At 41.6% G+C, this 21,207-nt stretch overlaps 2 protein-coding genes across 2 annotated transcripts; one reads left to right on the top strand and one right to left on the bottom strand.

The window, feature by feature from the left end:
• The first annotated feature begins 99 nt into the window (after positions 1-99).
• On the top strand, positions 100-6,709 carry LOC136497027 (uncharacterized). Its single transcript, XM_066492815.1, has 7 exons — positions 100-368; positions 2,651-2,768; positions 3,078-3,226; positions 3,356-3,463; positions 3,572-3,691; positions 5,877-6,050; positions 6,159-6,709. The coding sequence occupies exons 1-7, from the start codon at positions 258-260 to the stop codon at positions 6,258-6,260; spliced, it is 882 nt and encodes a 293-aa protein (XP_066348912.1). The 5' UTR covers positions 100-257; the 3' UTR covers positions 6,261-6,709.
• A 5,856-nt stretch (positions 6,710-12,565) lies between these two features.
• Positions 12,566-20,113, bottom strand: LOC136496302 (uncharacterized). Its single transcript, XM_066491949.1, has 13 exons — positions 19,802-20,113; positions 19,562-19,687; positions 18,196-18,293; positions 16,603-16,689; positions 16,296-16,426; positions 16,144-16,216; positions 16,015-16,060; positions 15,816-15,925; positions 15,583-15,690; positions 15,425-15,484; positions 14,352-14,413; positions 13,882-14,194; positions 12,566-13,133 (listed from the first exon to the last, which is right to left on the bottom strand). The coding sequence occupies exons 1-13, from the start codon at positions 20,082-20,084 to the stop codon at positions 12,912-12,914; spliced, it is 1,719 nt and encodes a 572-aa protein (XP_066348046.1). The 5' UTR covers positions 20,085-20,113; the 3' UTR covers positions 12,566-12,911.
• Between the last annotated feature and the right edge of the window lie 1,094 nt (positions 20,114-21,207).

Genomic DNA, 21,207 nt, shown 5'->3' on the forward strand with positions numbered 1-21,207 from the left:
CGTTTTTTTTTTTTTTGAATCTTCTATCGGTTCTATCTGACTGAGGCATGCACAAGTGCACGGGCCGCCAGGCCGGCATGGACCGGCTAGCGGCCCACCATCTCGAACGAGGAGGAGCACGTCGTGGTCTGTGGGCTTGCTTGCGCGCGTGCTGTTGCTGAAAGGCTCCCAGGCGAACAAGCTCTCTTCCGCCGCCGCAGCCGCCTCGCTCCGCCGGCGCGACTCCAGCCGCCGCGTGCCCCTTCTCTCCCCACCGGATGCGGGCCCTCGCGCGCGCCGCGTCGTTGCTCCGCCGCGCCGCGGGGTCTGCGCCCACTACGGGGGTGCTGCACCACCCGCCGCCGGGCGTAGGCCCGTGCCTCGCCAAGGTCTGGACCCCCTCTCTTCCTCCCACCCCCTGTCCTCGGTGCGGCGGTGAGCCGTCGCCTGGCTCTCCACGGCGGTGCTGGCGGTGGGCTGAGTCTGCTCGCCGCCTCGGTAGGGTACTAGGGTTTACGAGTGGGTTTGTAACGAGGGATTCGGGTGGGCCGTCGCCGCGATTGTCTAGGGGCAAGTGTTAAGCAGCTGCTGCCCTTGCGTTCGGATGCTTGGTCCCTTGTAGGATGGGAGATGGGCCTGCTTCAGGCTAGAGCTGTGGTTTAGGTTCAAGATTGCTCGGTGCCTCGGCCACTTGCCTGAATCCTGTGTCACACTCCGTGGCCACGGGTGGTGAGGACCGGGACGTGAGGCAGACAAGGATGCTCTCACCGGTAGACGATTCCTGTGGCTGCCGTTGCCGGCGAGGATCACCAGGACATGAGAAGATTCGCCAAGGACGACGAAGAGGAAAGAGGAATCCCTGATTCAATTTTTGATTAGCCTCTTCTTAGTACCTCAATCTTCCTCTTTTATCCTTCTCTCTCACTAACCACTGGGACCCACTGTCTATAGTCCGAGGCCAAGCATAGTACTGGTGTTACACTTCTGCCTCCATGAAAAGTTGCTTCTCTCCAAGCAACACAATTATCCTCAGAGCCTAATCCTTGCTGCTCCTTTGTTGCCCAACATTTAAGAAGAATGTCTCCAAGGTGTGCTATCCACCACTTCCATCAATTTAATCACGCTGAGGTATTGAGCTGCCCAAACTGTGAAGGGCCAACACAGTGCTTTGCATCCGCTAGCAGAATATCTAGAAGATGTTTCTTATGCAATGCCAAGATGTCAACTGGACATGAACACCCAGCGACTTTTGAGGAAACTGAAAGGAGTTTTGGATGGTACTAATCACTGTTATTATTTGTAGATCTCAGTATACCTGGATCCCATGACCAGATGATTGACAAGATAACTAGGAGCCTCTCTTTAGCATCAACAACAAGTTGAAACATTTTTTTGTGCGTATAGTTCCTTTGTTCCACATACTTAAGCTTCCAACTGAAGTTATCCAAAATCAGTCTCCCAGTGTTTGATCTGTCAAACAAAGTGATTTGCTCCCCTCTACACTTAAATGCACAACTTTTGGGAACAACAAAAGCATTGTGTCACCTGTAACAATTCCACTATGCCTCTGCACAGGAACCATAGAGTCAGCCTGACCTTGTCTTGATTTTAACCGAAGAAGTGCAACCATATTGACTGTGAGCGAAAGGCTAATAATGATAACCCAGGTCATCTTCTCGCTAGGACTATAGCTAATATTGTCATGAAGTTCTGATGATACAACCATCAGTTCATGAGGGCACAGTGCATGAAAATCCCAGAAATAGTAAGTATGAAGAAGTAAAATGAACTTGTCCCTAGTAAGCCACTCCCTCGAACAACAACCTAGTTCTCTGTACAGCCTAACGTGTGTTCAGTTTTCCCAGGACTAAAACTGCTATGACCCCATGCCTGAACCTTCACTAAACCATCTCCACAAGAGTTTAGGCAGCGAGCCCCTACTGTACCTGACTCCCTCACTCCCATCATGATGCTCATTTCTTCAAACACTTGGTCTGTGCTGTTGCTTAGCCACATGAAGCTATCAACAAAAGCAGGCAACATGTCCACTGTTTCTACACCATGCTCGAGTAAGAGAGGAAAAGAGGCACTGATATTGCTAGGGATCTTATTGGCATCAAGCTCAATCACTGATTCAGTGGTCTCGTTATCCATGTAATCTGTGTCCCCTACAAATTTCTGCAATAATCCATGGCACAGATGAAGGTCCTGCAACATCTCCACATCCCACAAGACATCATTGCTAAGCATTTCATCGAACTCATACACAGCATCCATGCCAAGCTCCAAGAGAAGAGGAGCACTACTGTCATGACTCATGAGTGAGAAGTCTATGGATGCCTTGACCATTTGCTTGCTGTCCTCATCAGCCAAGTGCTCTTCATTTGCATTACTTGCGCACCTTGTGAGTCAAGGTTGTGCAGCAGCTCATCATCCCACACAACCTCTGAAGTAAGCAATTCACTGAACACATTGAACCTGTTAGCACTTTGTTGTATTAAGATTTCAACATAGAAGTTTTCTTATCTTTTTGCCAAGATCTAGCTTATTACATCCAAACATCTGTTAAGAAGTCTATTTCCTTTCTCTCTGTTTGAAAATGTGTTTTGGTATATTTGATTGCACATGAGTTTGCATTGACTTTTGTTTTAAATACTCGTTCCATTTCCAGAATCTGCCAGGTTTCTTTTTCAATGGGTATTCTACTCTTTTGGCTCCACCAAGTGAAGTGCTGATTCCACCAGAACTTCTTTCTAGCAGGACTGTGTGGACACCAGATCGGGAGCTTGGTAAGTTCTCCCCCTATTGACTAGTTTCAAATCACCATTTTAGTGGCATTTCTCTCAATAGTAGCCTTCTCAATTTTCTTTTAACGACAAATGATCTATCATATGACTTACCATCTTATCTTCGGTCAGCTGAAGCTTTGCTTACTGTTTGTTACCTAATTGGACCAGAATTTGACATGAATGAAACTTCACTTCACTTCACTTCACTTCACTTCTACATTATTGCAGTTATTCATGAATAATGCTGATTTTCTTTTGAATTAAGAATATGCTGAATTTTGATTCCTCTGACTTGTTATAATATTGCAGGGCAGTATGAAGACCTGGTAGCTAGGGTTACAAACTTCCATAATGAGGACAAGGGCTTCATGGTTTTGGATGGTGATGTTTTTGATGTTCCAATTAGGAAGGATATTGTTCACCGGGTAGTAAGGTGGCAGCTTGCTAAAAGACAGCAGGTGGACCAATAGGATCACTCAATTATATTTTTACTTGGCCTTCACTTATGGAATTCTTGGACTGATGTATATCATCTTGACAACATAACAGTTCTGTATTCTAATAAATTAGGCCCTTTGTTTTTACAGGGGACACACTCAACTAAAACTATCAGTGAAGTGAGTGGCACCGGAAGAAAGCCTTACAAGCAAAAAGGAACCGGAAGAGCACGGCATGGAACACTGCGCGGTCCCCAGGTTAGTTATTATAACTGAATGAATAATGATACATATATTCATATTGAGATTGCTTGAAACATACTATCCCAGTTTGGAGTTCAGTCAACTAAATTATGAACATAACAGTTCCGTGGTGGTGCAACCATGCATGGGCCTAAACCACGAAGCCATGCAATCAAGCTGCAGAAGAAAGTACGGCGGCTGGGGCTTAAGATTGCCTTGTCTGCTCGAACTGCTGAGGGGAAGGTATCTGCTATCTACTAAATTAATACATAGTATATGCTTTGATGTGCTCACTTTTGGTTAATAACTATTATTATATCTACAAAATTATTATTGACAAATGAATTGCTATACTTAATCATAGTTTAATAGTGTGCTCTACAAGGAAACATGCTTCCCAAAATTTTTAAAACTAGACGACTTGCAATTTTTCATAAAATGACATCTTTGTAAATGTTATAATTGAACTTCTTTTAATATCTTGAATTTCTAGATCCTCTTTAGTCTTTAGGATGATATAGGATAAGTTGCTAACCACATGTGTAGTTATCTTGTAAATAACTATGAGCTGAGTGTCGATTAATATCATATACATGGTGCCCTGTGTCCTGTTGTCTCCATTGCATATATATGTATGTATGTATGTATGTATGTATGTATGTATGTATGAACAGGCTGTTCTCTTAGATGGGGCGATTTAATGACATTACCATCAACTTAAATTCCTAGGATCATGTTTTCACGACAGGTTTGATTGTTTGTTGCCAGATTTTACTGTAAGCTGCTATGTTTTCCTACCTTCCTAAACTGTATTGTTGTTTACTAAAATCTATTTAGTGGTATGACAAAACATGTTTGTTTTACTTCACGCAATGTTTTCTGGTGTGGCTCTTAGGCCATTCTCAGTGGAAGATTTCATATTGATGTTTCCAATAGTGCCACATGTGCAATAGTGTATTGAAATGATGAATGAAATGGTTGTGTTATTAAGTTGTCGAATGTCGATTAATCGGACTGCCCACCGACTCGATTTGTTCGACCAGATTCCAAGTCGACCAACTAACCATCCCTTAATCGTGACTAGGCGTCTGATTAAGATGGAAAAGGACTAGCTTTCATGTTGTGCATTGGGCTGCCTGAGAAACTGGGCTTCGGCAAGCTGGTGGGCTGGCCATTTGACCCATTAGGTTTTAGAATATATACCTATCCAGAGTAGCCCAGGAGCAGGAGGTTTCCTCCTGTGCTGCTCTGTTGTTCAGTCGCTGCCGCACGACCCAAGAGCTTGCTGCCGTGCCACCCAAGAGCTCGCTGCTGCCCAGGAGCTTGTGGCCACTGGTTCACATCCCTGCTGGGGCTGGACCTGGACCTGGACCTCTTCCACAAATCTCCATTGGCTCCCATTGCTGCAGGGTGCCTGCATGCCTCCTCTGAGCACAACCATTGCCGGAGGCCAGATCCATCTGGCAGGCAACAAACAGCCTGAATTCTGCCACTGCCCACCAAATCCCTTCTTCCATCTCAAAGATGAGCTCCTCCTCTAGTCCTCCAATCCTCCATCTTCTTGCTTCTATGCTGCGTGTGCGTTTTTTATTTGTGCTCGGCACCTCTGCGACTCTGCCTTGCTCTAGCTCTGCTGCTGCTGTTCTTGCCTCATGCTCTATGCTGCTGCTCTCTGCTTAGTACTTACGTACACCTATGTGGCTGTGCAAATGTTGACAAGCGGCCAACTGGTCATCAAAACAAGAATCTGTGCACTAGTGCTTTACACTCTTGTTGCTTGCTTTATACTTCATGCTACATAATATATCAGTCCTGGAATATATAGGACGACTATATGGACAATTAGGACCGACTAGGCTCAACTACTCAGGCTGGTAAACAACTAATCATGATTCGATTTGATAACATTGAAATGGTCTATGCAATGCATTGTTTCATTTTGCTATTTCATAGGCAGTACATGCAAGAGACAAGTTGTATTGGAAACAGTGTAGACATAGTTTCATCTCGATGAACTCATTTCATCTCTCTCTTCATTAATCACTTGCCACATCATAATAAAAGCTGACATTCTGTTAAAAATGTATGCACTGATATTCATGTTTAGCATAGACCTTAGCTTTTACGGACTTAATCACATTAACATCAACTTAGTTTACTAGGATCATGCTTTCACAAAAAAGTTGAATTGTTATTTACTACCAAATGTAAGTAAAAACTGGCATTGTTTCCCTGCTGTTCTTAAAGTTAACTGTCAAAAACAATATGGGCATATGATAATATGTATTTGTTTTATCAATGTTCTCCGATGTGGTTATAAAATTTTAGTTTGCACACATTCAGAGCACTCTTGGACTTTTCTGTCCTGCAGGAAAAAAAAACTTATGAATTTCATCGTTTGCTTTACTGTTCCATGTTTTTTGTATAGCTCTTGGTCTTTGAGGACTTGGAAGTCCCTAGCCACAAGACAAAAAACATTGTGCAATACATTAGCCAGATGGATGATACAAAGAAGGTTCTGTTGGTGGATGGAGGCGACATTGATAAGAAGCTAAAGCTGGCTACTCAAAACCTTCACTACGTTAATGTACTTCCTTCCATTGTAAGTTCTATGATTTCAGCACTTGAGGTTTGAATAATAAAACTAAGTGTTCTTTGCTTGCAATGTCCTTTTTTTGTTAAAAGACCATTCTGCTTTCATGAAACGCAGGGCCTGAATGTTTACAGTATCCTTCAGCATGACACCCTTGTAATGACTCGGGCCGCTATCAACAGAATTGTCGAGCGGATGCATACCCCCATCAACCGGTAGCAAGGATGGTTCTGCGTTAGACCACTGTTTCTTACAATCAGCAACTGTGCTTTCGTCCCCTGTTGAAGCTCGAAGATTTCCAGTTATCTCGGTGCTAACTTGGAGAGCTTATTTATTGTCAGACCGAAGCTACCGGGGTAGGGGGGAAATGTTGGAGCCCTTCCGTGGCTTCTTGCGCAGACTATAATGCCCTAGTTTTGTAATTCAAGAATAAGAAGACACGTACGGGATGTTTGGTTCGGGGAATGAGTTACTTCGTCATCTACTTATTTTTCTTTTTCTTTTTGTTTGGTTTGTGGAATAGAATATGTTGATGCTTTGTCAATTTATTCCTCACGAGATAATAATTAGTACTAGTATGAGCAATAGAGTTATTCAATTAAATTTGAGAAATTGGCTCATGATGTATCACCTTATATAGGATGGAGTGATTTCCAAACCAAATACCCATTAGCTTGTGATTATCATTGTTTGCTGAACACGAGGCACTGCCAAAATGAATTTGCTCTACATTCAAGGGCCTGTTTGCTTTTCATCTAGGCAAGCCTGACACGAGCAGCATTCCCAGGGGAATGTGATGCGTGCCTAAGACTGACTCCAACAACGAGGACTCAAATACAACACATTTAGGTCATGCTACAGTGAAAGTGTGGTCACCCAAAATTTATCCTTCTCCAACAGCGAAGCACGGGAGAACGCAAATCTCCCCACCTCGTCGAAGCCTGTGGCCTCCCCTACTCCTCCCCCTCCGCCTCGACGTCCTCCTCTGGACTTACGCCAGTCGCACCTGCGCATCCGACGTGTTCGCGGAGCCACTCGCCCCGCTACGGACCCGGCTCGCTGCGCCGGCGGGAGAGGGGGCCCTGGTGGAGGCCCCAGCTGCGCTGCACGCGACCTCATCTGCAAGAGCTTCGCGGAGGCCCCGACGCCGAGCAACAGCAGGCAGAGATCCGGGCCGGCGGTGAGGGCGCGGCGCGGATCTAGGGCCCCGGCGCGGGCCCCTTCGTCGGCTCCGGTGAGGCGCGGCGCCCTCTTCGCACGGACGAGCTCCGGACGCCCTCTCCTCCCCTTGCCGGCGGCGTGGCCTACGGTACGCCAGAGCAGCACCTGCGACCCCCTTCGTCAACTCTGGTGTGGCTCCGGTGCGGTGACCCCGAGGTGCTGCTCTCGCTGGACCGGGCTCCGGTCATCCCCTTCTGGTGGGCCCGACGCCTGGGTGGAGACGCAGAAGGACGAAGAGAGGACGCATGTTTGCGTCGCGCGTCGGTACCAACCCAAAATGCGTCGCTCATTTGCCTAGTCTGTTGGAGGTTGTTTTGGCCGACAAAAACACTGTGAACAACTCATTTTTTGGTTTGGGTCACGTTGTTGAGAAAATTTTGTATTTGGCCCTAAAAATAATGCTCCTTTCTTATTTGACATCGAAACTGAAAATATTTCCTATATGTCCTGAACTCGAGTTTTTCTTTCCTATTTGACACTTCCGTTAGTTTGGGTTGTTAACGGTGTCAAGTCCTATGTGAAAAGTCCATTTTACCTCTAGAGTTTTTTACTAGTCCTGGCATTCCATGGTTAATATTGCTATCTTTTATGAATGTTTTTTATCTTAAACTGAAACATTAGGAAAGATAGCAATATTAACCATGGAATGACAGGACTAGTAAAAAACTCTAGGAGTAAAATAGACTTTTCACATAGGACTTGACACCGTTAACAACCCAAACTGACAGAAGTGTCAAATAGAAAAGAAAAACTCGAGTTCAGGACATATAGGAAAGATTTTCAGTTTCGATGTCAAATAAGAAAGGAGCATTATTTTTAGGGCCAAATACAAAATTTTCTCCACGTTGTTGGAGTCAGTCTAAGCATTTAGTTATTGGATATATGCCGTACACATATATCTAGCCTTTGTATAGTATTAGATGTATGAGGTTTTTTCTTAAGGGCCTGTTTGGCATAGCCATCAACAACTTTAAGATTTTTTTTTTGCCAAACATCCTTTTTAAAACAGCTCATGAGGTGAAGGTTTTTTATGCTCTCATAAAGGAACGGAGAGAGGTGAAGCTGGAAAAAGTAGTTTTTCATAGCTCTCTTCCTCATTTTCTTCTCTTCGCCATGCATGAAGTTATCGGTGAAGTTGTTTTGCCCAACAATTTTTCCAAACACAGCTCATCTTAGTTGAGCTTTGCCAAATGGGGCCTAATAGCTAAAATCAATAGAATAAGTAGATGCATGACCACTTTATCCTATATGGTTTCATCCTTCATATCATAAGCTAATAATTAGGATAAACATATTTAAGTAATTTCTCCAAATTTTTAGGATGAACACATAATGTATCCTATTGTCTAGTTTACTTAAACATAAAAGTAATAATATTTCCTTTGATGGGTTGTTTGGCTACGAGGTGACACTTTGGCTAACAAATAAACATGCGCTAGTATTATCTACTACTCATTTTGTCCCAAATAAATTAATTCCTAGAATCCGTACAATTTAAACTATCTTAAGTTTGACTAACTTTATAGAAAAGAGTAACAACAACTATGATATAAAATGAGCACATTATGAAAATATATTTCATAATATATCTAATGTTACTAATTTAATGTCATAAATCTTAATTTTTTTCTAAAAATTTGGTCAAAGTTTAAAAAGTTTGACTTAAGATAACTTTAGAAATCTATTTATTCAGAGACAAAGAGAGTATAAATAGCTACTCTTAACGTGTCTCACATCCCTATAGTATCCACAAATTCAACTCCAAAATATAGCTACTTTATTCTAAGCCAAACTAATTAGATTTAACGAAATTTATAAGAAAAATGTCAATATCTAGGATACCAAATTAGTATTATTAGATCACTTATAAAATGTCTATAATTTTTCACAATATTCTATTTGGTGCCGTGGAAATTAATTATTTTTTCAGTGCACTTGCTCAAAGTTAAAATATCTGTGAACGTGGTCTATGATGAATTGAGCAAAGTTGTTCGGAGACAATCCACCTGGTCAGCTTTGGAGGCGTCGTCGATTGGTCAATTCGTCACGAGGCTAAAACATTGTTTGCATGCGTAGGCTTGCAGCAGATTCCAGCGGGTCTTTTTCATGAAAGCGATACCTCGTCATCAATAAAAGCAGTCTACAAATCGTCGGTGCACAGACAACTTTACTATCGAGATGTGCATTTTTTTTTTTGTTTACTAGATCAATACCCGTCCGATACACGGGGGCTAAATTTTTTGAGTGAACCTTAGTAATTGGACCGTGTGAGCTATGAGGACTTTGTATTGGATGCGGACATGTAGATTTTGTCTTTGTATTGGAATCGGGTAGGACGCGAATGTGTGAGCTTTAAAGACTTCGTATCGGACGATGACACATAGATTTAGTCTTCGTATCAGAACCGGGTAGAACACGTGATCTTGACATGATCATTTGAAATCGATTAAATTCATTTTATAGTTGAACACATGTGTTCACCACAGCTATCTAAGGTGAATTTGACGGAATTGTTATTTGCATGTCTACTTTAGATTAACTTCTTATATCTTTGATTTATTTTCACACGGAAAGAGTTTATTCCTCTCTTTTTAAAAAAATTTATATGCATATATCATTGTTATTGTTTATTTTAAAAACCGCGTTAGCAATGTATGCAATATTAATAACCTAGGCTGGCTTGCACGATCATACTCCTTTAACTTTGGGTAACCCCTCCAGAAGCCTTGTGGAGGATGTATGGTTTTGATTTGAGCGAGGTCCCCTTCTTTGTTGTCCTTACAACTCTATCTTCCGGACATGCATATGGTGTTATTTCACTGTCGCGACGGGGTTGAACGAGTGCTTAATTGTCCACTCCTATTCCTATTTTTCTAGATATAACAACAATAATAATTAGACGAACAGGCGGTAGCGGTAGCGCTACTCCTTTTCTCCACCGATCGAGACCTTGCAATTTCCTCACCAGTCACCATGCATGCATGGACCATGGATGCCTAGCTAATAGCCAAGGCGAAAGATCTTTTTTTAAGCAAATTTTGGCTCTATGGCCTTACTATTGGCAACACAGGCTCGACCAAATCACGAGCAACAAGTGTCTTTACAAATTTTGGGAGAGGGTTTGCCCACACATGGAACTCGTCCGGGTCCCCACACATAGCATACTTGGCTAAGTCATGTGCCACAACATTACAAGCTCTAGGAACTGAAGAAACGAAGATATATCACTACAAATAAAGTGCTCCCGCAACAAAGAAACGAGTGTCCATGATCAACAACATCGCACACGCTGCCAAGTCCATTGAAGGAGACTGAAGAGCTTGTGTTGAGAATGGAGGAGTCTACTTCCATTTGGATACGAGAAACGCCATGATCTGTTGCAACCTGTAGAGCCTGTTGGCATGCCGCCGCCTCGGCTGTAAGAGCATCTGGGACTGTGCCCAGGCGACCAGCCCCTGCCAGGATCGCCTCACCGTCATTGTCACGAACAATGAAGCCCCAGGTGCCTTGCAAAGTATCTGGGCTGAAGGAGCCATCTGTGTTAATTTTCAGCTACCCTTGTGGAGGATGTTTCCATCTAGGCGTGCCCTCTTTCCTTCGTGTCAGCTGCTGTTTCTCATGTGTGGACTGTTCGCCAAAAAGCTTCATTACCTCGGCTGCTACTTCATCTCCCGACAGCCCCTTCTCTCCCTTGTTAATTTTGTTTCTCTCATTCCACCATTTCCAGAGCAAGAGCATCGTCTTGATACAAATATATATCCTCCTTCATAAAAAGTACTTCAGTGATCACCTCCCAAGCGGATCGTGAAGTCGACGCCCACCTCGGCGTACCTCTTCTGCTCGCGTTGCCTCAGGCAGTCCTCCTCCAGGTCGACCATCGCATTGATTTCAGCATAACAAGACATGACAACCTGGAGCGGAGCCAACCCTGTTTATTGATGTCAGATGACAGCAATGATTTCCTAAGATTTTCATTACAAATTGATGTTCATACATGAACTTAAGCCATGACGTAGTACCTATGACATCAGTGGAATTTTGGCTGGATCCGCTACTGATGACAACCTCATCCGTGAGATAGCGCTCGGGGAGAGGACGAGGATGAAAGAGTCGGGCACGGCCCCTGCGGGCTCTGGCTCTGGCTTGCCCTTCTCCTCCTCCTCCTCCGCCGCCGCCGCCCTTCTCCTCATCCTGACCGCGCGCGGGCTTCGATGACGGTAGCTCGTTGACGTCGACTCGCGTCGCCGCCTTCTCAAGTGCCCTGAGACACCCATGGCGTCGTGTCGTGCGCGCTATATATATGACCTCGATCGGGCCGGAACCTTTGGCTGCGTCGGACTCTGAACTCCCTCTGCCTCTCACACGACATCATACGCAGTTACGCACCGTAGTCGTCGGCACGATGTCTTTTCCGATTCCGATCCAACTCGCGGGCAGTGGCGTACGTGGCGACGCGGGAGTCGTACCGGAGCCGGATTAACTAACGTCCTGGCACAGCTCAGCTCAGCTTTACTAGTAAAACTGTTTTTTTTAAACAGTTTCATAAGCAACTTTTGAGATGAAGCTGAGCTGTTTTAGAAAACATGTTTGATAAAATAGCTTTACCAATAGCTTTATGCATAGATGGGAGAGAGAAATGATGAAGAGAGCTAGGATAAGCTACTTTTTTCAGCTTCATTCAACTCATATCTTTGTGAGAGATGGAGAAAAACAACTTTATAGGTGAAACTATTTTAGAAATGAGTGTTCAACAAATAAAACAGCTCACTGTGTCAAACAGGCCCTAAGCTAGCAGGGCAGAGCGATTAACTTGGCATCCGATGATAACATTACGTGCATATATATTTACTAGATTTTTCTTCTACATACGGATAAAAACATACAACGTTGACATATAATAAAAAATGCTGAATGATGACCTAAAAGATCCATCCTCAAGATGTCGATATCAGCGCATCCCAATATACGTTATGCATGCCTCTTTTATCATAAAATTTACAAAATAAACCAAAAAATCAAACTCCAGTAGACTTTCTAAATAATTCATTATCTTTTCCACTTTCCAAAACCACCATTCTCCCTCTCCACTAATAGAGAGGCTACATCTCTCTAAATTCAATATATGATAGTTCTATATATTATAATTTTTTCACATAAGGGAAATTTATGATAAACCATTGTTGGTAGTTTTATCATGATTTTTTCACACAAGCAAAATTATGATAAACTATTTTAATATAGAGAACAAACTATATTAATGAATCAAATATGTGATCGTTGGGTTTGACTTGGGCAAGGAAAAATGAGAGGAAACAGTTGGAATGCTAAATAAATCAACATATTAATAATGATTTACATATTATAACACCAACTCCAACAGTCAGAAAGAATGTTGACTCCCTACTGTCATATTATTCAGAAAAGGATCGACTCCACCCAGAAGGCTCGAGCCCCGGCATGTTGCCGTGAGGAGCATGCATTACGCCGACCATGAGATCATATCAACAGTATCAGAGCAGGCAATGACATCCAATGTTTTGCCTTTGCTCTGATGCAGCAGCTCAGGTTCTGGCCCTGGCTATTTATTATGATCTCGCAAAGCACCAGGTCGCTTGTAAGCCCTAAACTCATCCTAATCATGTCGTGTCTTTAAGAACTGCGGCCATCTTCATCCTCCATGTCTGTAGGGTATAGTGTGTCGAAAACCACCAGTGTAAACAGATTTGTTATTTCTGCATGTGTACCATTAGACAGGTTATGGTAATTGATCATCCCATCGCATTTTGGTTCATAGCCACGCTCCTTTTTGCCATATTGAACACTCTCGATAAATTTGAGAACCTTCAGGTAGGCTTGTAGTGGTATAAACACCTACAAAAGGATAAAACTGATTACTTTAACAGGAACTAAACACAACAGCTAGTAGCAAAAACCAGCACCAGCCAGTTGCAGCAACACTAACAGTGTTTTATTCTTTTTTCTACCTTAGAATAAACCAACATTAGCAGAATGGAAGCCAAAACTCATTTATCATTTTTACTGTTGTCCTCGATCTACAGGAGAGCTGTGCATCATCATTATATTTATATATTAAGAAGAAAAAGAGCCCAAGATGACCCATACTAATCCACACACAAACCCATATGCCATCAGGGTGATTCTAATTCCATGAGGACTCGCCAGAATCTCATGTTTGCTATTTTCAACAATGTGAACTAAATTGATCTCTCTCCCACTCCCATGACTTGTAAGTACCAGCATCAGGACACTAGCTACTTCACTACAGCGCTTAATTCTTTGCTTACCTTACTGATAAAATGAAAGCCAAAAGCATTATCATAATTATCAATGCTATTTTCAACAATGTGAACTAGTTTGGTATCTGACCCATTCTCATGACTTTACCAGTATCAGGACAGTTAACAGCACAAATAATACTAAAACTTAATTCTACTTGCTTACCTTATAATAAAATAATACTAACAGAATAAGTTAATTTCAGCAATGTGAATTACTTTCAGGTACCTTTCTCGCAGGATATAGAGGTCAGATTGCACACACTAAACATTGGAGAAAACATCGAACCTAAAAATAGAAGAGATAAGTTGGTAGTGCTTACAAGATCTGACGATGGTGCTTTAGGGATTTTCGCCATAGCATTTGCAACATGATACTCATCAGTGATTTCGGTTAATGCCCGCTTCATCAATGCAGCGAAGCTTTGTACTTCACCTGCCAAATGCTTATCAGTCCAGACTTTGGGTTCTAAGAGCTCTCGAAATCCAGTATCATGTTGCCGGTTGATTGATTTTCCGATATCCACTGCCAAAGACATATCACCTCCCAGGTAGAAGGCTAGTGCAAAAGTAGCCACTACCAAAGGGTCACATGGTTTGCGTGCCAATGCTTCATGAAAGGCTAAAAGGCTTATCCTGAAGCAGTAACAAGCAAGTTGAACATGTTGGGGAATAACAAAACTACCTAAATTACTTCATTTTCAATAATGTAAAAGAGTCCACATCAGCTAGAAATAGAACAACGTAAAAAATTTCCTTGTCTGCCACTAACAGGTTGGATAATTCAACTCACCATAGACTATTATGACATGGCCTATTAGGTGCAAGAAAATTATCCAGCTTAGAAAATAAGACCTGCACAAAGAGATCGAATGAAACATAGTTAACTTAATGGGAAAACCAACCAACTAAATAAATAAAATTAATCAGCAACAAAAACTCCATTAAAAAACGATGCACAGCAACAAAACAAAGGAAATGCAATTGTAGACTGTTGCTCTAGCCATATCAAACACAAAGAACATCTCGCCCTGAAACCATCAAAACTTGCAACAAGTCCTAATATTCATTCAAATTTAAATGACACTGATTGCAAACTTCGATTAGTTATAATTCTAGGAGCTAAGAGACTGATGAACATTAAAAATGATAATACATCACAGATTCATAGTGAACATGACAAAATGTTCTGCTCTGGAAAGCAGGGCAGAGAACAAAAGGAGAATAAACTTAAATTTTTATTTCATCTTTACAGCATGCAATGTTATCCTAGACGCTAAACGCTAAACGGTCAGCCACCCTCCGTTTAGCGTTTAGACGGTTTAGACGACTGACTAGACGGTTTAAATGATTTGCACTGTAGCAGTAAATATACATATAAAATTATAATTTCCTATACAAAATTTAAGTGCAATTTAAGGCTTCAACATAATTGCACAACTTGACATAAACAATAAACGGTTATACATATAATCGTACACAGTCATATGGACATGATTTAGGTGGCACCAAAATTTCCCCACCACACATGCAACCCCAATTTCACCAACCCAAAAAGTTCGTCTAGCACCCTGACTTTCATAGTTTATCGCCTAAACGGCCATTTAAACGCATGTTTTGGCCATTACACGTGTTTAATCACCGTTTAATGCCATCGTTTAAACCGTTTTTTGACCGTTTAAACGGTTTAGCGTTTAATTCAGTGACTAGGATCTAAACGGAACGAGAACCCACTGTTTAGCGTTTAAACGCGTGTAGACGGCCGTTTAAACGCATTTAGGCGAACAATGACAGCATGTCAATTGAAGATTTTAAGTTCCTTTCAATCTACATAACAGCAGTAAACTGTACCAAAATAAAACTTACAAGTAGCATATTAGTTCCTTTATCCTTCCTCTTAAAACGAGTCGACGAGAAATATGCTGCCTGTACAGTCCGATCAAATCATTTAGTCAGCACAATAACAAAAACTCTACAAATACTTGATTTTCAAGATATGTTTGTTTTCCTGGCCATGAGTTTACCTGAAAGGGCAACAAATGTTCAAGGAGACCAAACCTCCACAGCAACCTTAAAGAAGCTTCAGCTGAACCATAAGCAAGCATATAGTTCATCTCCATGAGTATCCTTCCCTGTAAAATTGCATGAAAATAAATTACATCAAAGAGGCAAACATATAAGCTACTTCATTGTGGTTCTTTAGAGAAGCCAAAATCATTGATATAACGAAACCACATTGTCCATGTCAGAATCAGACCTTGTCAAGTCTTGCCACTGAGTAAGCAAGCGTTCTCACATAATAAGCTGTTTCTTTGGGGAAGCTAAACCCTAAACGAGCTGCAATTCTGATTGCACGTAGAATACGGGCTGTTAATTACATGATCGCATTAATGACAATGATCACACACAAAAAGTAGAACTATAATAAATGAAATGGTTGAACTTTGGATACTGACCACAGTCCTCCTGGAACGAAGTGCCAGCAGGAATTACAGTCCGAACCTGTTAAAGGGAGAAAACTGCAAAATGAGCGCAGAAAAAGATTGTCGAACAGGGCAACTATGAAACAAATAAGTAACACAGACCTTAGCTTTCTTAATATCTTCAATGCCTCCAAAGTAATCATAGATCTTTTCTGAATATGGGTTGAACATTAACCTGCATATTTCCAAGAAAAAAATAGCACAACCTGCAATATGGTATGCTTCAAATTTGATGAAAGTACAGACGTACTAACCCATTAATTGTGAAGTCCCTCCCTTGGCAGTTCTTCCAGCGAACAAAATCATTCTTGCTACAATTTTGGCTCTTTAAATTGTAAATCTGGCTACCAATTGACCCCTTTGCACTAGTATAAAAACTTGACACCTGCAAATAAGGACTTCAGATATATCTTGCTAGTTGTCCACTCCAGTGCAAAAGGAAAATTTGATTCAACAAATGCCAACAATGAAGTGTGCAGTTTAGCAAGATGTAGCTGACGACTATAGGTCTGTGTTGTGCAGAGGGTGCTAAAATTTACAATCAGTAAAAGTTGCACGAACCTCAACGATGGAATTGTTCTCATGTACATGGCATATGGGGAAACGCCTTCCTACTATAACAGCTGATCCTGAGAAAGTGTCTTTCACCTGCAGAGTTTAAAATAATAACAATAATTTTAATTGGCACAAACACATTGTATAAGCAATACTCCCTCTGTCCCTGAAAGAATGAATTCCTAGCCCAAATATTTGTCCCTAAAAGAATCAATCTCTGGGTTCGAACATCCATCCACGCACATTAATCTACCTCGTGGTTCCTGCCACATTTAACAGAGCCCATCTATCTCACTCAACCACAGCTCTTTGCCTCCTAAATTCCCGAGCCTGCAGCCCTGCAATGATGGCACTCAGGTGCTTTTAATCCATCCTCTCCACACAGTGACGGTCATGGGAGCAAGAAGATGGGACGACAACATTTAACATTGCATTGGGTGCTCCAAATAATGCTATTAACGGCTCCGGTTAATGAGGGGAAGTATAGTCTTTTCTCTTCTTTGCTAATCTGTCCTAAAGTTGCTAGGAATTGATTCTTTCAGGGACAGAGGGAGTATCTTCTCTGGCATCTCAACTAACAATTCTGAATATGGAAACTTCACAAACAGAATGAATCAATCACCACTGCGCTGAACTACGCAAAAGGTATTTCTTTTACCCAAAATATTGACACGTTAATAAACAAAGAAACATTGCACAAGTAGGGAAAATTTAAACAAGCATACACACTTGGTAACTTTATTTGGCACTGGTAGATATGCCATATACTGATAGTAATGTCTCTTCTACATAGGGCCACATCCAATTATCTCTTTTCATATAGAATCGCATCCATATCAAACATATGTTTTACAAGACTAAAATCATTTATGTCAGTCTGTGGACTCCCAAAATGCCATCACATAGATGCTAGAGAATGCAAAATTGATGGTTCACCAATATCTCACACCTATGTAAGGTATTCAGGATTGTCTGATATGAATTATTGTCACCGCAAAAAAAGGGACCATAAGAATATACTGAAATCTATAAAGAACAAAAGTGTAAGTGTAAGTAAACCAAGATCATTGTTTCCAAGCAAGACATCCTCACATCTAGACACCATCACTTTGACACCATTGAAATGACTAGGTACTGTTCAGTATGTACCATTTAAAAAACTTAAATATAAAGCTACCAAGTAGTTTCACTGTGTTTGGGACAAACAGGATTTAGGTTATTATTAGCAGCACATGAACAGTGAAGTTCAGAGCAACACTGTAACCAAACTTTAATGTACAGTTTCGAGAACGTGTACATACAATATACATAATCAAAGTTTATCTTCATTTGAAAAGTGAAACTTTGCACTCAATACACTAAAAGTAACTCTGTCGGTTATAAGCAGCAAATCAATCACAAATCTGCATCATATATGCCATATTTCTTTTGCAACAAAGTAGTACCTGCTATCTGCAAAATTATGACAGCAAACTTAAAATATCTACACATTTCAGTGAAATAATAGCTCCAACACATGATGCCTCAAAACATGAGTAGACTTTCATTCCAGTAATACCACTACATCATGATAACATCCTTGTTAATTTGAGTTATAACCTGCCTAAGATCAGCTGTTGTTATTATGTCGAAATCTTTTGGCGTCTTCTTCATTATGAGATCTCGAACACAACCACCAACAAGGTACACATCATATCCTGCACAAAAAGGTGAAACATATCAACAAAACCAGTAATGCAATGAACCAGCAACAACAAAGGCTACTCAAGCACCTAATTCACAGATCAGAGAGAGGAAAATACAATGGAATTGAAATATCATACATATTTGATTGGCTGTATTAATCGACTACTAGCACCCAATAGGATACAAATATGGTTTTGCATTTCTATCCAATTAGCCATTTCTCCTGTAATCACATTTATATAGGGCAGACCCAGTGCCGGAGGCTCCCACATGAGTGGGGTCTAGGGAAGGGAAAAACCGAGGCAAGCCTTCCCCCCGCAAAATCTGCGGAGAGCCTGCTTCGAACCCGTGACCTGGTGACTCAGTGAGACAGCTCTCCCCACTACACCAGGCCTGCCCCTCAAAATAAAGTATATCTTTCACAAAATAAAGTATGCCATACATGTTTCACTCTGAAATGTGATTTTATCCAAACTACTACAATTTGCTTGCAGAAGCAATAGATACATCTGTTGCAGTATAGATAATAGATTGTTTCTATTCTAGTTAAGTAAAATGCAACTATTATCTGTTGCCATACTAAGACCTTTTCTGCATCCCTGATATCGTTCATGCGCACAGTCCTATCCCTTGTAGCAAAAGTGGAAGATGTGCATCAAATCAAAGAATCAGGAACAACTCTATATGTTGCTCGTGAGCCACCAAGTACCAGTCTCGCAACAGTACTGGCGTTAAGGATCAGTCCTTCACTTGTGGATCATTCTCAAGTCAAACTCGCTCTCTTGCCATGCCTTTGACTCACGAACTCGGGTCCAAAGCAATTGTTTTTCTTGCATTGCAGCAATCAAACAAAAATAAAGTATTAAAGTTGAAACACTTCTTTTCTCCTGTAATCACATTTATATCTTTCACAAATAAAGTATGCCATACATGTTTCACTCTGAAATGTGATTTTATCCAAACTACTCAAATTTGCTTGCAGAAGCAAGAGGTACGTTCATTTGCAGTAATAATAGATTGTTTGTATCCTAGTTAAGTAAAACGCAACTATTATCTTTGATTCTATATATATGAGGCTATGAGTTGAGTGTTCAATCCAGTCAGCATTTCTTCCGACATTTGACCCGTAACTAAGTATAATTGTGCCCTCAAACAAAGGGCTGAACCCACTAGTTCAATCGCAGGATCTCGACTGAAATCCAACTCCAACAGTGACGTTTCAGGATCCGGCACGACAACAAACCAAACACTAGCAGGGCCATCGAGGTGGGGGACGCACCTCTGCTGCGTAGGCGGTGTAGTACGTTCCAGGCCTCTGCGGGGATCATGGACTCCTTGATCCCGAACCGCTTGGCACTGACTTTCTTCCACTCCGGCCCGTCCAACCCCTCCGCTCCCGGCACACCTGCAGGGAATGCCCAACGGCCAGCGCCCACCAGATAAGAAAAGCAAACCCTTGGTGATAGCATTTCGCCGTCACCACTGGACCGACAACGAGAACGGCAAAGGGGAGACTTACCGACGGATGCGGGGGCGGTAGATGGGGTGGACGAAGAAGGGGGCTGCGACGGGGACGGTGCGCGGCGGCGGCGCCGTGGGGAGGCGAGCGCCGCGAGTGGGGATGGAGCGAGGCGGCCGGGCCGCGTGAGCGAGCCTAGCCACCGCAGCTCCGGGGAGCGCAGGGCCATCGAGACCAGGATGGCGCTGCGGCGGCGGCGGGAGCGGGGTGGAGGCACGCAGCTCGCACGCGAGCGGCGAAGGAGGGTGCATAGGCAGAGCTGGCTGCTGACGGCGGCGAACATGCCAAATCCTCAGGTAGTTCTTGCGTGGGGGGAATTCCTTTCCTGCCATAAAAAAAAAAATCGTAATGCCTCGTGTCTCTAGAAGTTTAGTGGTCTTCCTTGTTACTGCTTTAATTTTTTTTTTTTTTTTTTGCCATTTATGCCACCGTCGTCAGTTTAGGTTTTGACACCGTCAACCGTAGGTGTAAAAAAGTCAAAAATACCCTTATATCTAAATATATCATTATTTTTTTTTAGCATCTTAACAACTTTAAATGAAAAAACTCAAAACTAGAAAGTTGTAGATCTCATCGAAATCTATAATTTTCATATAAAAATTATTTTCATTTAATTCCGCAAAAAAAAGATATGATTTTTCTAAGATATATTAATCATATCAAATCATATTTTTTGTGGAATTAAATAAAGATAATTTTTATATGAAAATTATAGATTTTGACAAAATCTATAACTTTCTAGTTTTGAGTTTTTTTATTTGAAGTTGTTAAGATGCTAAAAACAATTAATGACATATTTAGACATAAGGGTATTTTCGACTTTTATACCTGCAGTTTGACAATGTTACAACCCAAACTAATGGCAGTGGCATGAAAGACACAAAAAATTAGAGCAGTGACGCTGAAGAATGCTGAACTTTTTCAGTGATACATAGCATTGTGATCTTTTTTTTTAATGGCACATAAGTAATTCCCCTTCTTCCTTTCGTTGCTTCTATCGACGGGCTGTTTTTTTTTTTTTTTGGCCCATGGGCGGTAGGGTCGTCTCATTCGTACCATGAATCTACCCTGGCCCATGGGCGGTAGGGTCGTCTCATTCGTACCATGAATCTACCCATCTATGGGTTGTAGATTTTCTCTCTCTTTGATTTTTGATTGATGATCCCGTGTGTATGCCGATGCCCTCGCGTTGATGAGTGGTTCTGTTTTTGGAAATTTGCTACACTGAACTACTCCTTCCATTCAAATTATAAGTCATTTTAAGAATCTTAAAGAGTCAAAGCATCTCAAATTTAATTAAAATTATAAAAAAAATTACAAATATTTATGACATCAATTAGATATACTATGAAAATATAATTAATGAAGAACAAATGATACTTAGTATCATAAATATTATTATCTTA

The sequence above is a fragment of the Miscanthus floridulus genome, chromosome 12 (assembly GCF_019320115.1).
Source record: "Miscanthus floridulus cultivar M001 chromosome 12, ASM1932011v1, whole genome shotgun sequence".
In the NCBI taxonomy this organism is placed as follows: Eukaryota; Viridiplantae; Streptophyta; class Magnoliopsida; order Poales; family Poaceae; genus Miscanthus; species Miscanthus floridulus.

Coding starts and splice junctions, on each gene's coding strand:
- LOC136497027 (XM_066492815.1), top strand. CDS start 258: ATGCGGGCCCTCGCGCGCGCCGCGTCGTTGCTCCGCCGCGCCGCGGGG. Junction 2,769..3,077: donor GACACCAGATCGGGAGCTTG/GTAAGTTCTCCC, acceptor ATAATATTGCAG/GGCAGTATGAAGACCTGGTA. Junction 6,051..6,158: donor TTAATGTACTTCCTTCCATT/GTAAGTTCTATG, acceptor CATGAAACGCAG/GGCCTGAATGTTTACAGTAT.
- LOC136496302 (XM_066491949.1), bottom strand. CDS start 20,084: ATGTTCGCCGCCGTCAGCAGCCAGCTCTGCCTATGCACCCTCCTTCGC. Junction 16,427..16,602: donor AGAACAATTCCATCGTTGAG/GTTCGTGCAACT, acceptor CCTTATTTGCAG/GTGTCAAGTTTTTATACTAG. Junction 14,414..15,424: donor AAGGAACTAATATGCTACTT/GTAAGTTTTATT, acceptor CTCTTTGTGCAG/GTCTTATTTTCTAAGCTGGA.